The sequence below is a fragment of the Onychostruthus taczanowskii genome, unplaced genomic scaffold, assembly GCF_017590055.1.
Source record: "Onychostruthus taczanowskii isolate IOZ18803 unplaced genomic scaffold, ASM1759005v1 scaffold18, whole genome shotgun sequence".
Taxonomy (NCBI): Eukaryota; Metazoa; Chordata; class Aves; order Passeriformes; family Passeridae; genus Onychostruthus; species Onychostruthus taczanowskii.
Window position 1 is genome coordinate 1704786 of NW_024499017.1, and position 19201 is coordinate 1723986.

The following is a 19201-nucleotide window of genomic DNA, read 5'->3' on the forward strand; positions in this document are numbered from 1 at the left end:
ACAAGTAGAAAATGACAGCCAGAGGGAAAAGAATGAGCTCTGTCAAGGAAATTTGACCAGAATGCAGTTCTGATGACTTCCACTCCCACTGCAGGTAGCTTCCTTTGCTAAGGCAGGTACATTTGATCTTTCTGGAGTTTTCCCAGTTACACCGTGTCTACTCTGGGGGTATGGAAAGTGCCCTGCATTACCCAGGGCTTGTGCTGGGTATCACCTGGAGCTAGGTTTGAGTAACAAGTCTGCTCTCACTGACAAGTTTTCTACAAATTTGTCAGGCTCAAATGAAAAGAGGCAAGAAATCGTAGAATTTTGTTGTCCTTTTTAACCACATCAAGTCCATACACCTATTGGTGGCCCAGGCTCAGTCTCTGAGCATTCATCTGCAATCAATTAAATAAACAATCCAGTGTCCAAGTGGGTTTCATTCTGAATTTAAGCTTCCAGTCTACAAAAATTCATACTTTCCCACTCCCAAATTAATTGCTATTCAGAAAGAAATTAAGTAGGGAGGGAGGCAAGCCTGTGCCAATCCATCTCACCACTTCCCCAACACTGACAAGTCCCTGGGCACTGAGCACAGCAAAACTTGCCCATGGCCAATTTCCTGGGCCATTATTTCAGGACTGGCAGCTTCAGGAGGGATGCAAACTGAGGGACAAAGTGCTACTCCCATCCCTGGCTGCCCCCAGCCAAAGCCAGCCCCATCCCATCCCTGCACCTCCCTGCAGCCTAGTGCTTTCCTCTCTGAAGCTAAAGCATGAGACCTGCAGTGACAAGGCTGATGAACCCATTAACAAGTACTAACACAATACGTAGGTGTGAGTTATCCGACCACACTTACACTTCAGTTTTAATTTAGACAATGCCTGGAACTGTTGTCAGTCACAGCTGAACTATTTATCTCCTGAAGTGAGTAAAGGAAAGGGAGCCCTGAACACGGCCAGGACTGGCCCAGCCTGTCACCACATCCCCAGTCCCACATACTGCAGCCTCTCCCACAGTGCATTTGCCTGTATGAGCTGCCTACCATTTGCTGAAGCTCTCTCAGCAGTTTTTCCCTCCTTCCTTCACCCTGCTGTTGTTTGTAGAGGTTTGGGACCACAGCTACCATTGACCAGCACCCCCTACTACTGCCTGGGGACACCAGCTCAGAGTGGACCACCAGCAAAGGGTACATGTGTAAAGCCCCATTTCTGGTGGAAACCAGGCTGAAATGCTGCATGTGACCTCATTTTTTAGTGGCCATGTGTGTGACATAACCAAAGGCCAAATTCAGTGACAAACCTAAGTCAGGTTATGCTATGTAATAAAAAATATCCTCAGACTACCCCCTCCTTCACATATTCAAGGACTCTTTCCCTTTCCTCTGTTCCTTTTCCCAAAATGGAGCTGACTGTAAAGATGGGCTGGGAATGCTGGAAGCAGAGCTGCTGCACTGCAGGGAACCCAACACGAAGCCAGGCAGGGGCCAAAGCACCCAACCACAGTGGGACAAAGGTAAAAGTAGGAGTGGAGTGGAAAGCTCCACGCTTAAAGAAGGATTATGGTTACTGCTACTCCACCTTATACTAATGCAAGCCTAGGCAGAAATAACTCCAAATTTCATCTGCTATGATTAAAGCCTCCACCATGGGATGGTACAGTATATATAACACAAAGGCAAAGAGAATTGCTCTCAAGTTTCAGGATGTAAATGGTTAATATTACCCACTAAAAGCCATTCTCATTATAATGAGGCAAGGAATAAAGGGAATTAAAGTAACTTAAACTGAAATCTTGTCCTCCTGTAGTGATACAGGTTAGAAGGAAAAACAGCAGTTCTGATACTGCAGAAAAACTTGCAGTGCTTCCTCTCTACAGGAGGGAAATTCTTCTCAGGCTTTGTTAGCACCATTTCTGCACTCCCTTCACTCACAAGTTTTGTCCATGGGCCCAGAAGGGTCCAAGAAGGATTTTGGGGAAGAAGGAACTTCACAAGGAGCCCAGCAAAGGGCATCATCACTGGCTCCTGCCCAGGAGTGCCCAGGCCAGGCAAAGGGCCCATCACCCACAAACCACAGGGGCCAGTGCCAGGGTGGTGATTCACTTTGTTGCACAGAGTGTAATAAAAAGTTATTTTAAGATTTTTATATGCCTTCAAATAATGTTCTCATTGCTGTAGCTACCCAGCATAAACTAAATAAAAGCTCTAATCTCTAAAACACAGTACTTTTTTTCCAAAAGCATGGAAATGGGGAGGCAAGAATGTACAAACCAAAACAAGTGGGTATATTTCTTGTGGGATCTGCACTACGGAAGAAATGCAGAGCAAGTCTCCCTCTCCCTAGAGGGTCTTTTTTCAAGAGGGAGAATAATAATAATGTAGTAATAATAAGCACTTATATAGCGCTTTACATTTTCAAAGCACTGTGTAAACATCAACTAATGGGACACAGTAGAATAAGTAGTGTCTAAAATGAGTTTATGTACTACATTATATTTTTCTACAAAGTGGCTGGGACTGGTTTTAAAATTACATTCCCCCACATATTGATACTAGTGCAAATGAATCTTCTTTAAAGAAGTGTAACAAAAACATTTTTCTCATTAGTTACCCTCAACAACCTTCATATTTCCAAATTTTGGCTCAAAGCAAATTGCTTAGACAGTTTCATAGGTGCAAAATGCATTTTGTCTCATAAGAAGAATAGGTGGGCTAACTAACTGCTTAGGGTGATATATCAGTACACTTGTAAGCCCATGCTAATGCTTTCCAAGAGAAAGTCACATAAAAGATTCAAAATATTTCACAGAAGAAAGTTTTTAAGAGAGAAACTGAGAAATACAAAGAGCTGGAACTATTGCTACCTTGTGGAGAGAAGTGCAAGGCAACCAGCACCTTCTCAGTAAAGGCTGCACAGCAAGGAAAGAAATCCCTACACTGGAACTAGAAATCAAGCATCACTTTCCATTTTTTACAACAGAGTTAATAGGAAAAACATCATCTACAATAGGGAAAATGAAACAACCACAAAGCAAATCCAAATATTATGACCTGAACCATAACATCGGTGTTACATTTCACTTTCACCTATCCAGCATCTCACAGTGTTTAATAAATTCACTCTGCTCTCCAAGACAGAAATGTTATATCCTCTTTGCATACTACTGAGACAGAAGACATTGAGAGAGGAAAAAAAAAATTGACACATGCTTATTCTTCCAGGAGCCATGGCAGAGGCAGAAGGGGAAAAATCTGACTCAAAGTCTCTTCTAGTAGCCTGGAGTATCTTACTGTTTTGCAAACCTTTCTTTCTTTATTATCAATAATTTGCTTTACAGCAAACCCAGGTGCTTCTGTCATGAACCAGAGCCCAGCATACCACAGCATGTAAATACAGAATAAAAAGGCTGCACAGGACTGAAGCAACTGAGGAATGTTTGGTTTTTTTTCTCATATTCTCAAGCTAGGAATCAAACGCCAGTCAAAAATGCCATGCTGAATATATCTACCTTTAGGCATGCGCTTAACTGTAAGTATATGAGTAATCCCAGTGGTTTCAGTTTTGGGGATTTTAATAGTTGTATGGTTTTCATAACTACAGGAAAAACCCTTTCCAACAAACTGCCAGTGTGACTCCCTGTTGTACTACACCACAATTACTGGAACATATTTGGTATTTCTCAAGAGGTTCAGATAATGAAGAATCCTCCAAATTTTCTATTAGCCCAAACTTAGGAATTCTGCATCAGGGAGTTAACAGCAGAACAGACAGTGTACGTTAGGTATTGCAAAAGAAAGAGAAAGAGAGGCAGAAATATTCATAAAATGTAAACCTCCCTTTTTAAAGTAAGGTTGTTTGTGAGCCCAGACTGCAGCTCAACCAATGCTATTGCACAAGTATGCTGAGTTAAAGATCTTATTCTCCTGTATTCCTTTATAAGAGGCAACAGTTCTTTATATTTTCACACCACAATGTTTTCCAAAATCTGAACAAGATTAATATTAAATAGGAAAACACACAATAAACCAGTCTCTTTTATTCTTTTATGTACTATTGGTTTAATACTGAATCACAGGCTTCTACTAAAAACCCACATCATTAGTTACACTTAGAAGGAAATGTTTTCTAAAAGCAAGGAAAGGTACAATGTTGTGGTTGCTTTGGGGTTTTTGTTTGTTGTTTTTTCTTCTTGGCAAACAACCAATTCTTTTACTTCATGTGACTAAAAATAAGCAAATGGGGGGGAAGGGGGGAGGGAGGTAGGGGGAGGGGGGATCCTTCCTAACAGGGAAAGCCATCAAAATTTGCTGCATCAGAAATTATCCCAGCAAGAACACAAACAAGCACAAGGCACTGCTGTAACTCAAGAGGCCAGGCTGGCCACCAGCTTTGTGGTTCCCAATGACATCAAGTGCTTTGGGCAGCAGATGCTTTTCCTCCACAAAGCCACTGTGACATTATAAGGCCAGGAGTGTGAGCTAGCCCAGGCAGGACATTCCTGGGACATGGTGCCATTTCAGTCAACCATAGTCAAAATTTTCCCCTAAGAAAACAGACTATAAAGTAGCCAAAAGAGCTGGAATTTACCATAGTATCTCCTGTTACCCAAGCATGAGAGACAGACCAGCCTCTGACAAAGAACTGTCTGGCATTTAAGTGCCAGGATTAGCACAAGCACCCACTTGGTGGTGCGGGCCCCATGGTGGCAAAGTCTATGGTGCAAGCTAAAAGCAGAATAACAAATCTCCCTTTCCCTCGAGATACATAACCTAATTTCTTAGTGGCATTATTTCTACTATGATAGAATAGAGAAGAAAATTGTTCCCCAGCAATGCTGCCTCATGCAAGGCTGCTGCCAGCAATTCCCCACCCCAGGAGCAGTGAAAGATGCCGGCTGAACTCTGGGCCGGGTGCCTTCTCCCTGCCCCGCAGCAGGAGCTCTGCCCTGCTCGGCTTTGCATTCCTTTCAGAGCACAGCTGCCTGCTTGGCTGGGCCCCATCCAGAGAAGGATGAGGAGCAGCATCCAGCCACTGCAGGGGCACAGCACCAAGCACTCCACAGCTCACACCTCTGCTGGGACATGTCCTTGTGCCAGGAATGGCAGAGAGCACCAAGCACTTGTACAACTTGAGTCTACTCTTCATAACTTGCAGTGAACTTCAGGCTGTACTCCTTTGCACCCCGTGCTTCCATCACTATGGATTGGAGCACTTGCTTCAGCAGCCATCATTGCTGAGCACATTCTCAGGGGGCTCACAGCCTGCCTGTCAGCCCCCTGCAGATACACATGCACACCCACTTCCCACACAAGGGGCCACGGGCCAGCCTCCCCAGCTGAGGCTCTTTCCACAAAGGTTTGACCCAAAGCAGTGGAACTCAGACACTGATAAGGAGGCTTGCCCTGCCCTAACACAGCCCAGACCAGTGCGTGGCCAGCAGAGAGCTACAGAGTTCCTTTTCTGGTGGGCTGGTAGGTGAAATTGGCTCTTAAGGAAGCTAGGAAGGCAGCAGGACAAGGATCCAGAAACAGAAGAACAAACCCCATCAGATCTGCCCTTACCTGAAGCAGCAGGCGGCACAGCCGTGGGACTGGGCCAGGCAGCCAACAAAAAGCAATTTCACAGGCTGAGTGCAAGGTAATGTCAGCCTCAAACCAACCAGGGATGGGCACAGCCGTGGGACTGGGCAAAGCCAAGAGGCAAAAAGCAATTTCACAGGCTGAGTGCAAGGTAATGTCAGCCTCAAACCAACCAGGGATCATGCCCATGCTCCTTTCCAGAGCAATGTGTTTAACATATGCCAATTTGCAGACTGTATTTAATCCAGGGGCTGGTGTGTGTTTTTTCCAACATGGCAACATCAAATCAAGAAAATCTTCAGAAGAAAACTTGTTGGGATGTGGCAATAAAAGAAAACCAAGTCAAGCCAGCAATAGACAATAAGAAGGACAGAGAAGCAGATAAATTCCCTCTAATAAAGGGGCCAATTGTCTTCAGCTTCCCAAAAAAAGCAGGATTACCATATCCCCTCCCTGCCAGGGCCTCAGCAGCTCTCACCATGGGCTGAGCAGTGGCTGGACTCACTACTCAGCAGGCAGGCCTCCCCTGCAGGCACCTCCAGGGTTTTGGTCATGTTCTCCCTGACTGCAAGGAGCAAAACCAGCAAAGATTCAAAGGAAGGAAAACAAAGAGGCTGCAACCTGGGGAAGAAGTCCTACCTGTAATATTCCCTCTCAAGCTTCCCAAGCTCCACAGTAGGACAGATGCTACAAGGAAGGGAAACAAAGCTGATAGAGGGACTTCACTGACATTTTCTTAGGCTACAAATATGTAGGAATCATGGTGGCAATTTCCCTGCCTGTCCCACAGTTGGGCTATTTTTCCTTGAAACTATCATCATCTGTGCATAAATTAAAAATCAAGTTCTTGGTGGCTAACTCACGTAATGTTTTTCTTAGGTGGTTTGAGGTTTGCTAGGAGACAAGAATTTACAGCTGGCATGTGCATCACCCCCAGTGCTTGGACAACCAGGCAGGGTGGAAGAGAACACATGCAGCCAGGCAAGACACTATTCTCCCAAATAAGACCTGCAGAAACAATATTGCATTTTCTAAGGTTCATTTGAAGGGAGTTTTCCAAGAGCACTCTGAGGGGCAGCATAAACAAACAATTTTGCTTCCTTTTACCTTAACAGTGTGGGACAGAAAGGTTTTAGCAGCCCCTGCTCTGGAGGCAGCCAGGACCTCCAAAGCCACTGAAGACAGCAATTTCTCTACCTGCCTTTTTGTTTGCTCAAGTTTTGCACCACATTGGCTTTGCTCATGCCAATCAGACAGCAGTAGGTTTTAAGTCTGATGTCTTCAGCTGTGTCACTGACTGCTACGACAGAGAACATTTCTTGGATGGCCGTGTGTGGGGATACAAAAACCTCATTTACAACTTGGCATCTCAAGGAGGACAGGGTGGTACAGCAGCAGGTGACAAATTAAAAGCTCATTTTTCTATGCACTTTCTTTGGAGCCACATTTTGAATACAGACCCACTGGCAAGGGGAAAAATCATAACTCGGATACCACTTTTTGAAAATATGCATTTTGTCTTTGGGAGAATTCCTGGTGCATGTCAGAGCAGCCAGCAAACCCCATTTGTGAGCAATCTGCCTGCATAACACCAACAGCCCCACCACCAACACAGCATCCTTCTGCCAATTGCAGGGGGTTTGTGCCCCCAGGCCCCTGAGCAGCAGCTCCTGCTGCAGCCAAGGACACCCGGTGGTGCAGCCTGGCAGCTCTGCAGGCAGGGCCGGCAGCTCCCCCTCCACAGCACCCTCGGGGCACTGCAGCCAGGCACACCACGCCTCTGCCAAGCATCTCTCGGGGTGGGGGGCGTTTCAGACCCTCACCTTTACGTTCAGGCTTATTACTGAATTTACTTATATTGACAAGAATGAAAAAAGAAGCTCTCTGTTAAGTGTTTGAGATCAAAAATAGTAATCAAAATATATCAAATTGGAGTTTTAAAACAAATATCACTTATCTGTTATCAAACAGAAAAAAAAACACCCTTGAAATTATAGGAATCAGGTCAATGGACTCGTATACAAGCATTGGGCAAGACTCAAGAGCCAAAGACAAGCACTCGGAGTTTCATTTTAAAACAGCTCATAATGCATTGTACCATACTCTTCAAGTATGCTCAGAATCAGCCCAAAGTAGTTCATCTTAAAAAAAAAAAAAGAAAAAAATCTTTCAGGCAACAACTTTGGCAGCCAGTGTTGCCTACTACATTCCCCACAAAGTATCCCTGCCAGAAACACACCATTTTTTTCTATGTAATTCTAGTATAAACATAAATAAGGTGCAAGTCACACACAGCCCTCCTTCTCTACTTCCCCACTCCAATATTTTCAGTACTCTGCCACATCCCACATGCCCTCTGGGGGAACAGTCTGGTCAGTAAAAGCAAAGAAATTATGAAGGGCAAAGCGTGCCATTTTCCTAGAAATAAAGGAGGCCACGAGCAAATTACCCAACCAAAATGCATCAACAGAATTCAGCAATAAATAATACACAAGCTTGGCATTACTATGTAATCCAGTATCTCTTTACTCATGTGAGTAATCTAATGAAGCAACAGAAATCTGAGTAATAGCTTTAATAAGTAAATTAAAACAAAGCTACATTTACCTATCAAGCAAAATAGCCAGAACGCTGCTGCTTTTTTCAGCACAGCAAGCAGGCTTGTATACCAGAAAAACTTCCTTACATTCTGCAATAATTTTAGTTGATCCAACAAAAGATATTGCCTATTCCTCTAAGCTTTCTCCTTCATTTACACACAAATGCACATTTTATACTCTATGTATTTGTCTATACTCACACAGTAAGTGTTGAAAGCCTACTTTTTCCAGTTACCAACCAGATCTCCCCTTCCATACAAATTCCTGAACAATTGCAAGTCCTCACAGGCCAAGTTCAGATACTGCCATGATCCTAAAATAGTTGAAACTCCAAGAACTGATGACTGCAATCACACTTGTCCTCAAATATCTCTGTATTAAACAGAAAATAACTATATAGCACAACAAATGTGTTTCCTCCAGGCAGGAAAGTGCTGTCACTATCTAATAAGAGCAGAAAAGCTATTTTGTTTAGGTCATTTGCATGTCTAGTGGCTTTTTTCTGCTTATGCATAATCACACACTTTTCCATGGAGCTAGAGTCACTTTTCAGATCTGTTCCTTCTCTCAGTCTTTAGATTTAAAATTAAAAATAATATAGACACAGCTCCAGGTAAGCCAACCTCCGTGCCAAAGCTATGCATCTAATCATTAAGCATCCTCCATACTCAAATTGCAGCAACAGATTTCCTACTGTCCCTATTTTATGTCTCTCTCTTTAGCATGTCCACTTCCCAAAGTATGAAGTTCAGCCTTCTACCATGTTTCTTCTCAACCTCCTTTTAATTTTCTATTTTTTCAGACAGGAAATTGAAAGAATGCAGAATCACAGTCACTTTCTCTCATGTAAATCTGTACCTGCTTGCAGTGACAGATGTTAAACACAACCCTGGTCTCTTGGGTTTCCCCAGTGCCATCTAGGAGCTCCCACAGCCCTGCTGCATCTTCTGCACCCTGAACCTTCCCAGTGGCTCCCTGGAAATCCTCCTAGCAGCAACCTCAGAGTCAGCAGAAGGAGCAAGAGACATTCTCTCTCCAGCATTAGATCGTGAATGACCATTCCCATCAAATCTCTTTGCTGCTCCTCTCCTTCAATTGCAGTGTAAAGAACAAGACTAAAATCCAATACCCACCAAGGCCTGTAAGAAACACTACCACAAAAACAAGAGCCTTCACCCTACAGCTGATAGCCTACTCGGTCTTCCATCACAAACCTCAATTAACAAAGCTACTCAGAGAGCTTAGGTTTACACTTAAGCATACAACCCAGCTTCAAGTGCTATCAAAGGCAGGAGGAAAATAACCAGATGCACACCCAGCAAAGTACCCCACATCCATATTGCACCACTCCCTTTTTAAAGCACATGGCAAGTGTGTCTTCACTAACAGACTTCTTATCCTCATTACCACTCAGCTGCCCACCATGTGAAGCAAGTTCCAGCAATCAGCAGGTGGATGCTTGGCTAACCTGCCCCAGTAATAACCCAGCTCATGTCAGCCAGGTGAGGATCATCAAGAAATGAACAGAGCTGCAGATTTAAGTACCTGGTGAAGGATACCTAGGCCCTTACCCAACCGCTAAATTACCTGTAGGCAGACACTACGTAAAGCCAGTAACAGCTTTTGTGAGTCCAATCGATTGAGTGGTTAAACTTGTACAGTCAGCAGGCAACCAAGGGAGGCATATATTTTAATGGTAGATGTGGAAACAAAGGAATTTTGATTAGCCTTGGGACTGGAGGGGGTAAAAATACTGGTTTAGGATTTTCCCAGGATATGCATATTAAGAACTTGTCTTTTTGCCCTCTGTGTAATTTTTTTTTAATATTTGGAAAGCAGAATTAGGCCACATTTGACCAAACCTCCAGAGCCTAGCAGGAGCCAACAGAGACCGGAGTACAGCGACTTGTTAATTCTTGTACTTTTACTCGTAACAGGATTTCACTAGTGAGCAACGCATTTTCTGCAGTGCTATCAGAGGCTTAAACAAACTGATTCTCTACAAGCAGGGATCTTTCCCTCTGCTTCGCTTCAAAACCTGAATGCATTGTTTACGTTCTCTAATATCAACTAGAAATAACTTCTGTGTAAAGAAACTCCAACTGTTACACTTCTGAAGCAGCCTTCGTTATCAGTGCCAGACTCAAGGAGAACATGACTGCGGGTGATGCTACAAAGAGAGACGAGATCAACCCTACTAGAAATTGCCCAGGAGAACACACAGGTAGGGTGGGTTTAAATGAGATCACGACTGAGATTATTTCACCCCCAGCATACCCAAGTGAGCCCTTCAGGTCTCCTGAGTGGCCTCTATGCAGCAAAGGAAACACTTCTCTGCCACAAAGGCTGCCTTACATTTGTACTTGCTACGGCTGCAGTAGCAATAAGTCCTTTACTGTTTGTTCAGCTCTTGAAAGTCCTGTAAAGCATTCACCATTCACCTGTCACACTGCACAAACTGAGCCCTTTGAAATGAAAATCCAAAAGTAAATGTGTTAGTCAACGGCTGCTGCTACAACAAGAAGTGAGCCCGACACCAGCGAGCCTTCAGGCAGGTAATTCAGTTCAACACGAGACCAGCGAACAACAGTATGTTTTATTTAATTAGGATGAACAGAAGAGATAAACCTCACAGCAGGGCGGGTAATGACAACATTTCAAAAATAATTCATGCCCAGGTAACAAAAGGGCAAATTTCAATTACATAAAAAAGCTAAAAAGTTGACTTAATGCATCCAAGGGGGAAGAGGGGAAAAAATTAATAATTGTACTGCATATGATTAACAAGTGGCATTTATAAGCTCTACAAATTGGTTTTTCTGTTGCCTAATCTGTGGCTAGAAAGGAAAAGGTTTTCTTTCTAAGCAAGTGCAAACAATATAATGAAGGTACTTATGGCTAGGTTCAGATGGGTATTGCAGTGCTACCTGAAGTAAGTCATTCTGTGGAAAGCTAACGCCATCCACCAACCCACAGGGAGATCTGTGAGCCCGTTCCAAATGGCAGCACCCAGTTTCCAACACCATCGGGTCCCTTTGTTTACATTTTTGAAAACAAGCCACTGCAAGAGGTCGAAGCCTGAGCCTTCTGTAGCTGGAAATGTCACAAGAGACCATTTAGTCCCTGCACATCCTTCTACTCCCCAGTATAATGTGACTCCAACAAGCCACCATAATTCACTGCTGCACATATATGCACATCTAGGTGTTGTCAGGAAGATGTAGTACTTAAAACTCCCATCACCTTATTTGTCCAAGAGAAAAAGGAACTAGCTTCTCTCCATTTACTAATGGACATCAGGAAAGAAGATGCATGAGAATCTACTTCTGGGCTCTAAGACATGTGGAATAAATGTACACAGAGTTCAGAGCTGGTCCTCACTTGGCTTCAGCTCCCACCTGCATTCACCGAGTCCGTGTCCACCAATGCATGCACCAAAGCCAGGCCCTCCCCTCCACCACCATTTGTCAGTCAAGATTTAGCAGGAGTCTCTAATAGGTTTTATATGAGTAGTATTTCATTTCTCCAGCACATTTACTAGGATACAAGGGAATATAATAGCCACACTTTTTCAGAGGCATTTACAGAGAACATTGATGGAGTGATGAGGACCTGATATAGGCATTTTATAAGACAGTTCAATTATTGTAGGTAATTAATAATCTTTTGTGTAAGAGAATATTATAACATATACGATGCGTGAGACCAAGAAATTATTTCTTTTTCAAAAAAAATGTGGTTTGCATTTTTCAAACATTGTAATCATCTAAAACTGATTTCACAAATTGGAATTGGAAAGCAAGATAAAAATTAACCAATTCAATAAAAATAGCCAAGTAAACAATTACAAGTGCACCTATCAAATAGAAGTAAATATTAATTCATACTCTCATCATTCACAAAGCCAGCAGGTGAGGTAGGGTTTTTTAAATGTTTACTGTAGTAATTGATCACTGGGTACCACCTCAAGTACTCAATTTAGTTAATTTAACCAAGCTTAAACCACTTGCCCACGTTTAACCTAAAAGTTAATTTGGCACCAAACAATACATAAAACCAAGCCAAAGCCACATCTATGATAAGACAATCTGTATTTACACAAGCTTAACGCATCTACAAAACATCATTTTTATATCCAATTCAGAGGATGGCATGAACATCTGCTTTCACTTCAAGACATTAATTTTCAATTATTGAAGAAAAACAAAATAAATCCTGACAAATTACTGGTAACTGTAGAATCTTTTGTTACTCTATTAGTTTATAACAGTAATTTAAAAATCCTACAATTAACATCCTACAAGACGTCTCTGATTTTTTTTTTTGCATGTGTCATCTGAAGCAATTCAGCAGTGAATGATGTTCTTTAACTTGCACTGATTGTACACAAATATTTTTAAAGAAAAACATAGGAAGAATTCTTCAAGAGCTGTACAATGGTAGTTGTTCTTCTGCAATGGCTTTAGACATAGCATCACTAAAAATATGAGATTTCTATTTTCTTCCAATTTTTATTTAAATGTTTTTTTCAATTTTTTGGCCATGTTTATTCATTATATTCACTGAGACCAATGGGAACAGGCTGCAATTAAAAGGTATTTGCACACAGGCAGGAGTTTCAATCAGTAAAACCAGTTAAATACCACCCAGATCCCATCCAGGAGAGCATACCAGAGGGAGAGAAAGGCAGGAAAAAGTGACTTGTGGAGTTCAGAGGAGAACGCTGCTAGGCTTGTAGCAAAATACACAGGCAAAAATTAAAAACTGCAGGCTAATCCCTGAAGGCAGTGCTCGGAATACTGCATGGATTCAAACACTCTCAGGGCACCAGCCCCACAATGAAACACCAACATCTCCAATTATTCCTAATCCCCCAAAAGCTACACTTGATAAAGAACAATCAAGAGCGTAATCTTATTTGATATGAGTTTTATCAATTTTAGCTGCTGCTTTCACTGTATCAATAAAATTCCACCGAAACTTGAATGAACTGTAAAATTAAAGGATAATCGCACAAGTCTCTTGTATTTGGCAATTATGATTATACTTGTCAAAATTTAATTTGTAGAATGTACTGTTCCAGTACCTTCAGGTTCTTCTTTATCAACTGGGAAAAAAGGAAAATTATATCTTTAAGACAAGTATGAAAGACATTGTTACTTCCACAGTCAACTCTGTAACTGAGCTCCAACATTGTATAATTGACTTTGCAAGCAGAACAACAGCAATATAACAAAGAAAATGTCAGTGTTTTCACAGCGCTAATCTATAGCACTAGGAGGGCCTCCTGCTGTCAGCCAGAGCTGACAATACAATAGCTTTCAAAGGGATATTACCATCATGCTTTTATTCTTGACATCAATCAAGACAAAGAGAATCCTTTTCACAAGACATTCAAAATCAAACCTTTGTATGAGCAGATAGGTAAAACAGCATTCCTTTAAAGAAGATCATTCATAGCAATCAACTAATTGGAACTCAGCAAATGGTTGAAGTATTTTTATTTACTTTGCAGATAACGAAGTAATGAGCAACCCCCCTTTTCTCTTCTTGACTGACACAAATGAGGCAGGTAGGGTGTGAATCAAAAGTTTCTATCAGCATTTTTTGCCAACAGAAAGCAAAAAAATATGACAGCAATTCTGCAACTTCAAGTAGGATAACAAATCTAGAGTTAATTAGTGCATTCTTTTGCAAAACATTTTGATTACCAACTAGCACGTTTATGCACAAAATACCCCCTCAAGCTGACAGCAATTTGCAGAACTGTCAAATTCAGCAGCCAAAGTGCATCTGATGCTTAAAACCTTGTGCCAGTGCGAGCCCAGTCCCACAAAGAGCAGTCCAGTACTGCCTCAATTACCATTACGTGGGACTGGCAATCCACGGGCTGCTGTTACCCGCACGTCAGCACGGCGCATCCAGAACCACCTCCAAGCACGAGAAGCTGCATTTTGACCAAGGGGAAGAAGGAAGATCTGCCCTCCTCAGCCCCCTCAGTGGACTGGGTGCCCCCCACTCCCTGCAGCAGCCAGCACCAAACAAACTTTTAAGGACACCGATGCTAATATCAGTGCCCATCAGCTGTAATGGGGGACAAGACAGAGTGCTATGACATTGACAGCTGTGTTATGTTCTGGGGTTCAGGTCCACGTGGTTTTAACAACACCGAGTAAGGTATAACTCTTCCTTACAGAGAACTGAAAAAGCTCTCAGCAGTTGAGGTTACTGGCAACAGGGCAAGAGTCTGTGCTGAGGAAAATTACTTTCATGGGCTTCATCTGTGATGTGAAGTAAAGCTTCAGAAAGTATTTCACTCCATCACTGCTACCACCACACTGTCCCCTAAGTGTTTATATTGTAAACTAGCAGAGACTCAATACTCACACTTTCATTCCATTCTCACTGGTGTGAAACCACCTTCCTTTAAGCCAACATTGTCTCCAACCACCAGCTATAAGGTTAGTATCTTCAAGTTTGCACAAACTAATGGTCAAAACAAATCAGTGAATTGTATTGCAAATCATAAATCCCGTGTCAGGGGGAAGCCCAGGGCTACTGCTGGAGTTACAGCTGCAGGAATTACTCTAAGTTTCTGCCAGGCTGAACCTGAGACCTCATAATACAGCACAGGGGCCACCTGACCTGCAGCTGTGCTGGCATCCACTTTGGGTTTGCTATCACTTCATTTGCCATAACGCGTATCTAAGACTTGTCAACATTCGATACTTCTGTCAAAGTCAATCACTTCTTTAAAGTCAGCATTGCTCCCACTTAAAGAGCAGGCAACTTGCTTTTCGCATGCAGAATAATCCCTTTCATCACAGGCACAGACTGATCCTATTTTAGTGCATAATCTTTCTGAATGAAAAAGGATACACAAATCTTGTAGTGGTTAATAAATAGCAAAGCTACTATACAAAGTGAAATAAAAGATGGAAAAGAGAAAAATGTTAAATTATTTTAAGTCCTAAATGCCACACATATATCCACGTAATTTATGCTTGTTTTCTTCTCAGTTGAATTGGGAAACCTATGACCTCAGAGTGCCTTTATTTATTACATCTCAATTATTTCCATGGAAACGTGTACTGTGGCAATCTACTGGGTTGCCAGCTCCCTAGACCACAAAATGTATACAACGGACTTTTTACAAGCAGAAGATATGGGTGAATAGAAAGAAATGAAGAATTTCTTTAACCTACATGCACATATGAGCTGCCTCCTATTATCCAAAATTTCACCCAGATTCAGCTCATTCTTAGACTCCCCGTTAGGCAGCTCAAACTAAGACTGTAATTTACATCCAGTTTTTGCTGAAGCTGGAAACATTATTTTGTGCCTAGAGATCTCAGAAATATTTATAATCTTTAAAAACTGAGCTTCACCCAGCTCACTCTTGCAAAGACCTTCTAGATTTTTCTGCATTACAGGGATAATGTTTCTCAGCTATGACTTGCCAGTAAGCTACCTACTTTAATTCATAAAAAGTGATCATATAAATAGTGATCAGTTCTGTATCAGAATTAGAGTCAAAATTTCATTATAAAGTATCAACCACTTGCAAGAGCTATTGAAGCCTAAAAGTAATGAAGAAGAAAACAAAAGAGTAATTAATGGCAAATATCTAATATTGTATGTCACAAGATGTCAAGGTTTACTAACTGGGCTTCTAAAGTAAACACTGTTTGCACTGGCACAGAACTATTTCCTGAATGTTAAATGTGACACTTTAGCACAGGAAAATATTTTAAACTCCAGAGGCCTGGCCACTAAATTAATCCCCTCATCTGAGAGAAGTCATGACCCAAGGCCTGCTCCACTGTTCTCAAACTGCGATTCTTTTAGTTTCAAACAATGTATTTCAGAGCATCCCCTAGAAATAGTTCTATCTCTGCCCTTTCTTCTGCCCAGAGACTGTAACATTCGTCTGCCAATTACTGAAGCAGCTCCTTTAGCAGATTGTCCAGGATTGCGGAGGGTCACAATGCCACGCTGCAAACCTGCCCCACAGCACAATGCTAAAAGGTGCTCTTAGTTCGGGGAAAAATTATTAAGGGGCTTGTACGAAGATGAAGGACCGACTTTACAAAAACTTGACAAACATCTGAAGCACATACAACTTACACTGCAATCATCTATTAAAGAATGGATATTTCACAAATAATATTAAATGGCCCTGGATGGGGTTTCAATTTGTTCTTTAGCGGGTCGATTAACTGCACACTAATTTTGTTCACTTACGAGTTATTTAATTACAAAATCTTTGGACTTTTTATTTCATCTTCTTGGCGTCCAAAGTTCTGATCCTTTTGTGCTTCTACAACAAAGCCACCAGTCCACTGAGTTTGCGACTTCTGCTTTGTACAGAGGACAATAAAACCTTCCCCTACATCAGCTAACCTCCTCGTGGCTGGGAGCGAAAGGCTTCGGGAATCACGCTTTCTCTCTCGTACCCATTCACTTAAAAGTCAAAAAGCTAGCAATGCGTGCACTACGGCGCGGGGCTGGTCCCGGCCCTCCCTTTACGTTTCTCCAGCAGCTGTTTTCTTACGGAGGTAAACAGGAGATTTAAAACACCGCTTCGCAGGGCATGGAGAAAAATATGCATAGTTTAATGTCTAACCTTTACTCATAAAGCCGTTACTAAATTTGGCCATTGTTTCTTCAAGCCCAAGCAAATTCTTAACCCCTACCTATCAAATCGGGTTTAATTCTCCCCTTCTTTCACCACCCTTACGCGCATTGGACAGAAGGAGCAAACAGACGGCGCTACTATTCCCAATCATAAAGGAACATTAATTTCGGGCTAACTGGCTAAAACACGAGTGAGCTCATTCCTCCCTTCCTCTGCCCGCCGAAGCGCCACCGCACCCGAGCATCACCGCGAAACTTTCCTCCCTCCCCGCCTCAACGATGCCACCGGCTTCTTTCATCAATTATCGCGACACGTGTCGCCGGCCGCTCTCGGCCGGCACCGCGGTACCCACACAACCCCGGAACGGACGGCGGGCGGGCGGATGCCCTGCGTAGGGACACGCCGTCGGTTCCGGGGGGGTCTCCGCCACCACCAGCCCGTACCGGGGGGGGATTCGCAATCCCCGCCAAGCCGGGCCCCGGCCCTGATTGGCCGCGTCGCGGCGGCGGAGGCGGCTGCCCGGGGCCGGGCGGCGGCGGCGGCCGACGGAGGATGCCTTACCTTTCACCGAGCGGGGCTTGGCTTGCTTCCTCCTGGACATGTCCGGGCGCCGTGGCTCGTCCTCCTCCTCCTCGTCTTCCTCCTGTCCCTTCCTTCTCTTCCTCTCCCTGCCTTCTCTCTCGCCCCCCCGCCCCCCGCACCTCCAAACTTTGCGAGGCGAAGCGGCAGCAGCGGGATCGATTATTTGATTTTCTCACTTCTTTCGCCTGTTGCAATGCGGCAAGTTCAACTCCTCTTTCCACCCCCTCGGGCACCTTCCCCGGGGAAAAAAAAAAATTAAAAAAAAAAAAAAAGAAAGAAAGAAAAAAGAAGAAAAAACGCGGGCGCAACAGTTGCAATATTTTTTTTCTTCTTGTTTGTTTTTTTTTTTTTTTTGGGTTTTTGGGTTTTTTTTTTGTTTTTTTTTTTTTTTTGGGTTTTTGGGTTTTTTTTTTGTTTTTTTTTTTTTTTTGGGTTTTTGGGTTTTTTTTTTGTTTTTTTTTTTTTTTTGGGTTTTTGGGTTTTTTTTTTGTTTTTTTTTTTTTTTTGGGTTTTTGGTTTTTGTTTTTGTTTTGTTTTTTTTTTGTTCCTTCCTTCCCTCCCCCCCCCTTGGATGTGCAAATTCTACCGACGCAAAGCGAGCCCGGCCCGCGCCCCCACCCGCCTTTTTGTTCTCTTTAAAGTTTGCAGGCGCCCTGCGGCTCAGTCCGGCTCGCACTTTCGGAATAATAAAATTTTTTTAAAGGAGAAAAGAAAAAAAAAGAAAAAAAAAGCAGCAGAGCCCTGTGCGGGGTCCCTGGCTACGGGGTGGGGGAGGGAGCGCGGCGAGAACTCCGTGTCTAAACCCACGAGGAGCTCCGGCCCCGACAATCCGGGGCGCTCCGGGGGTGCGACCTTGTTGCGATTTTCCTAAATCCTCCCTCGGCCGCGCTCGGCCCCCTCCCTCCCTCTCTGCCCGCTCGCCCCCGGCTGCCTCTCCCTTCCTCGCCCCCGCTGCTGACCGGGGAGGGCGACGAGTCCTTTTTTATGCTGGCGGCGGGGGCCGAGGGGCGGCCGCCCCGTGTCCCCGGCGCGGCGCGGCCGGCCGTACTGGGCGGGCGGGCGGGTGGGCTCCCCGCGGCCGGCCGCGCTCGCCGCCGCCTTCCCCTGCACGCACGCACTTCGCGGAACAAGGTAAGTGCTTCTTTGCATCGATGCCGGGGCCGCTAGCTGCCTCCATGGGTTATTCGCTGGAAGGTGGCACCGCTCCTGCCTTCATTGCTGCCGCTGCTGCCGCTGCTGCCCTGGGTTTTTATTTTCTTTAGCTCTCGCCAGCCTCCCTCTCTTTTCTTTGTCCTGGCTCCTTTTCCTCCTCCTGATCTTGCTGCTGGGGCTGCAGTGCAGACACACATAATAAAGCCAGGCTTGGCTGGAAATGTAGCTGAGTCCCAGCAGGAGGATGTGAGGAGTGGAGTCCCGGCGGGGGAGCGCTCTGATCCCGTAGGGAGCCCCGCGCAGCCTGCGCCGATCAGACGGAGAGAGAGCCAACAGCACCGAGCCATGGACGGCCCGGGAAATACAGCGGCCGCCCGCAAAACGCGGACCGCCGCCGCGGACCGGACTCGCGGCCGCGCGGAGCCGCCGCCCCCCCTCCCCCCCAGGCGCTGAGTCCGCGGCCCGGCCCGCAGAGCGCAGCCCCCGCGCACACGGGCCGGGCCGCGCCGCCCGTGATCTGCACCGGGGCGGGGGCACTGAAATCCCCCCCGAGCCAAGGGCTCAGCGGCCGCGGGGAAAGGCGCGGGCGGTTTTTAACACACGCACACACACATACACACACACACCCCTCCGCTCCCTGTTTGTGCAGAGCTGGGAGGGAGAGTT

At 44.3% G+C, this 19201-nt stretch overlaps 1 protein-coding gene across 2 annotated transcripts in view; it reads right to left on the reverse strand.

The window, feature by feature from the left end:
* Positions 1–18815, reverse strand: part of ZNF423 (zinc finger protein 423) — a 226528-nt gene extending 207713 nt beyond the window's left edge. Inside the window, exons 1-2 of one of the 2 annotated variants that reach the window (XM_041400800.1) lie at positions 18343–18815; positions 17363–17616 (exon numbers count right to left, since the gene is read on the reverse strand). In XM_041400800.1, the coding sequence (XP_041256734.1) occupies positions 17363–17402 (40 nt within the window). In that variant the 5' untranslated portion in view covers positions 17403–17616; positions 18343–18815. Of the gene's footprint in view, positions 1–17362; positions 17732–18342 lie in introns of those variants that run through there. The other variant, XM_041400801.1, reaches the window with a different exon arrangement.
* Positions 18816–19201: the final 386 nt, after the last annotated feature.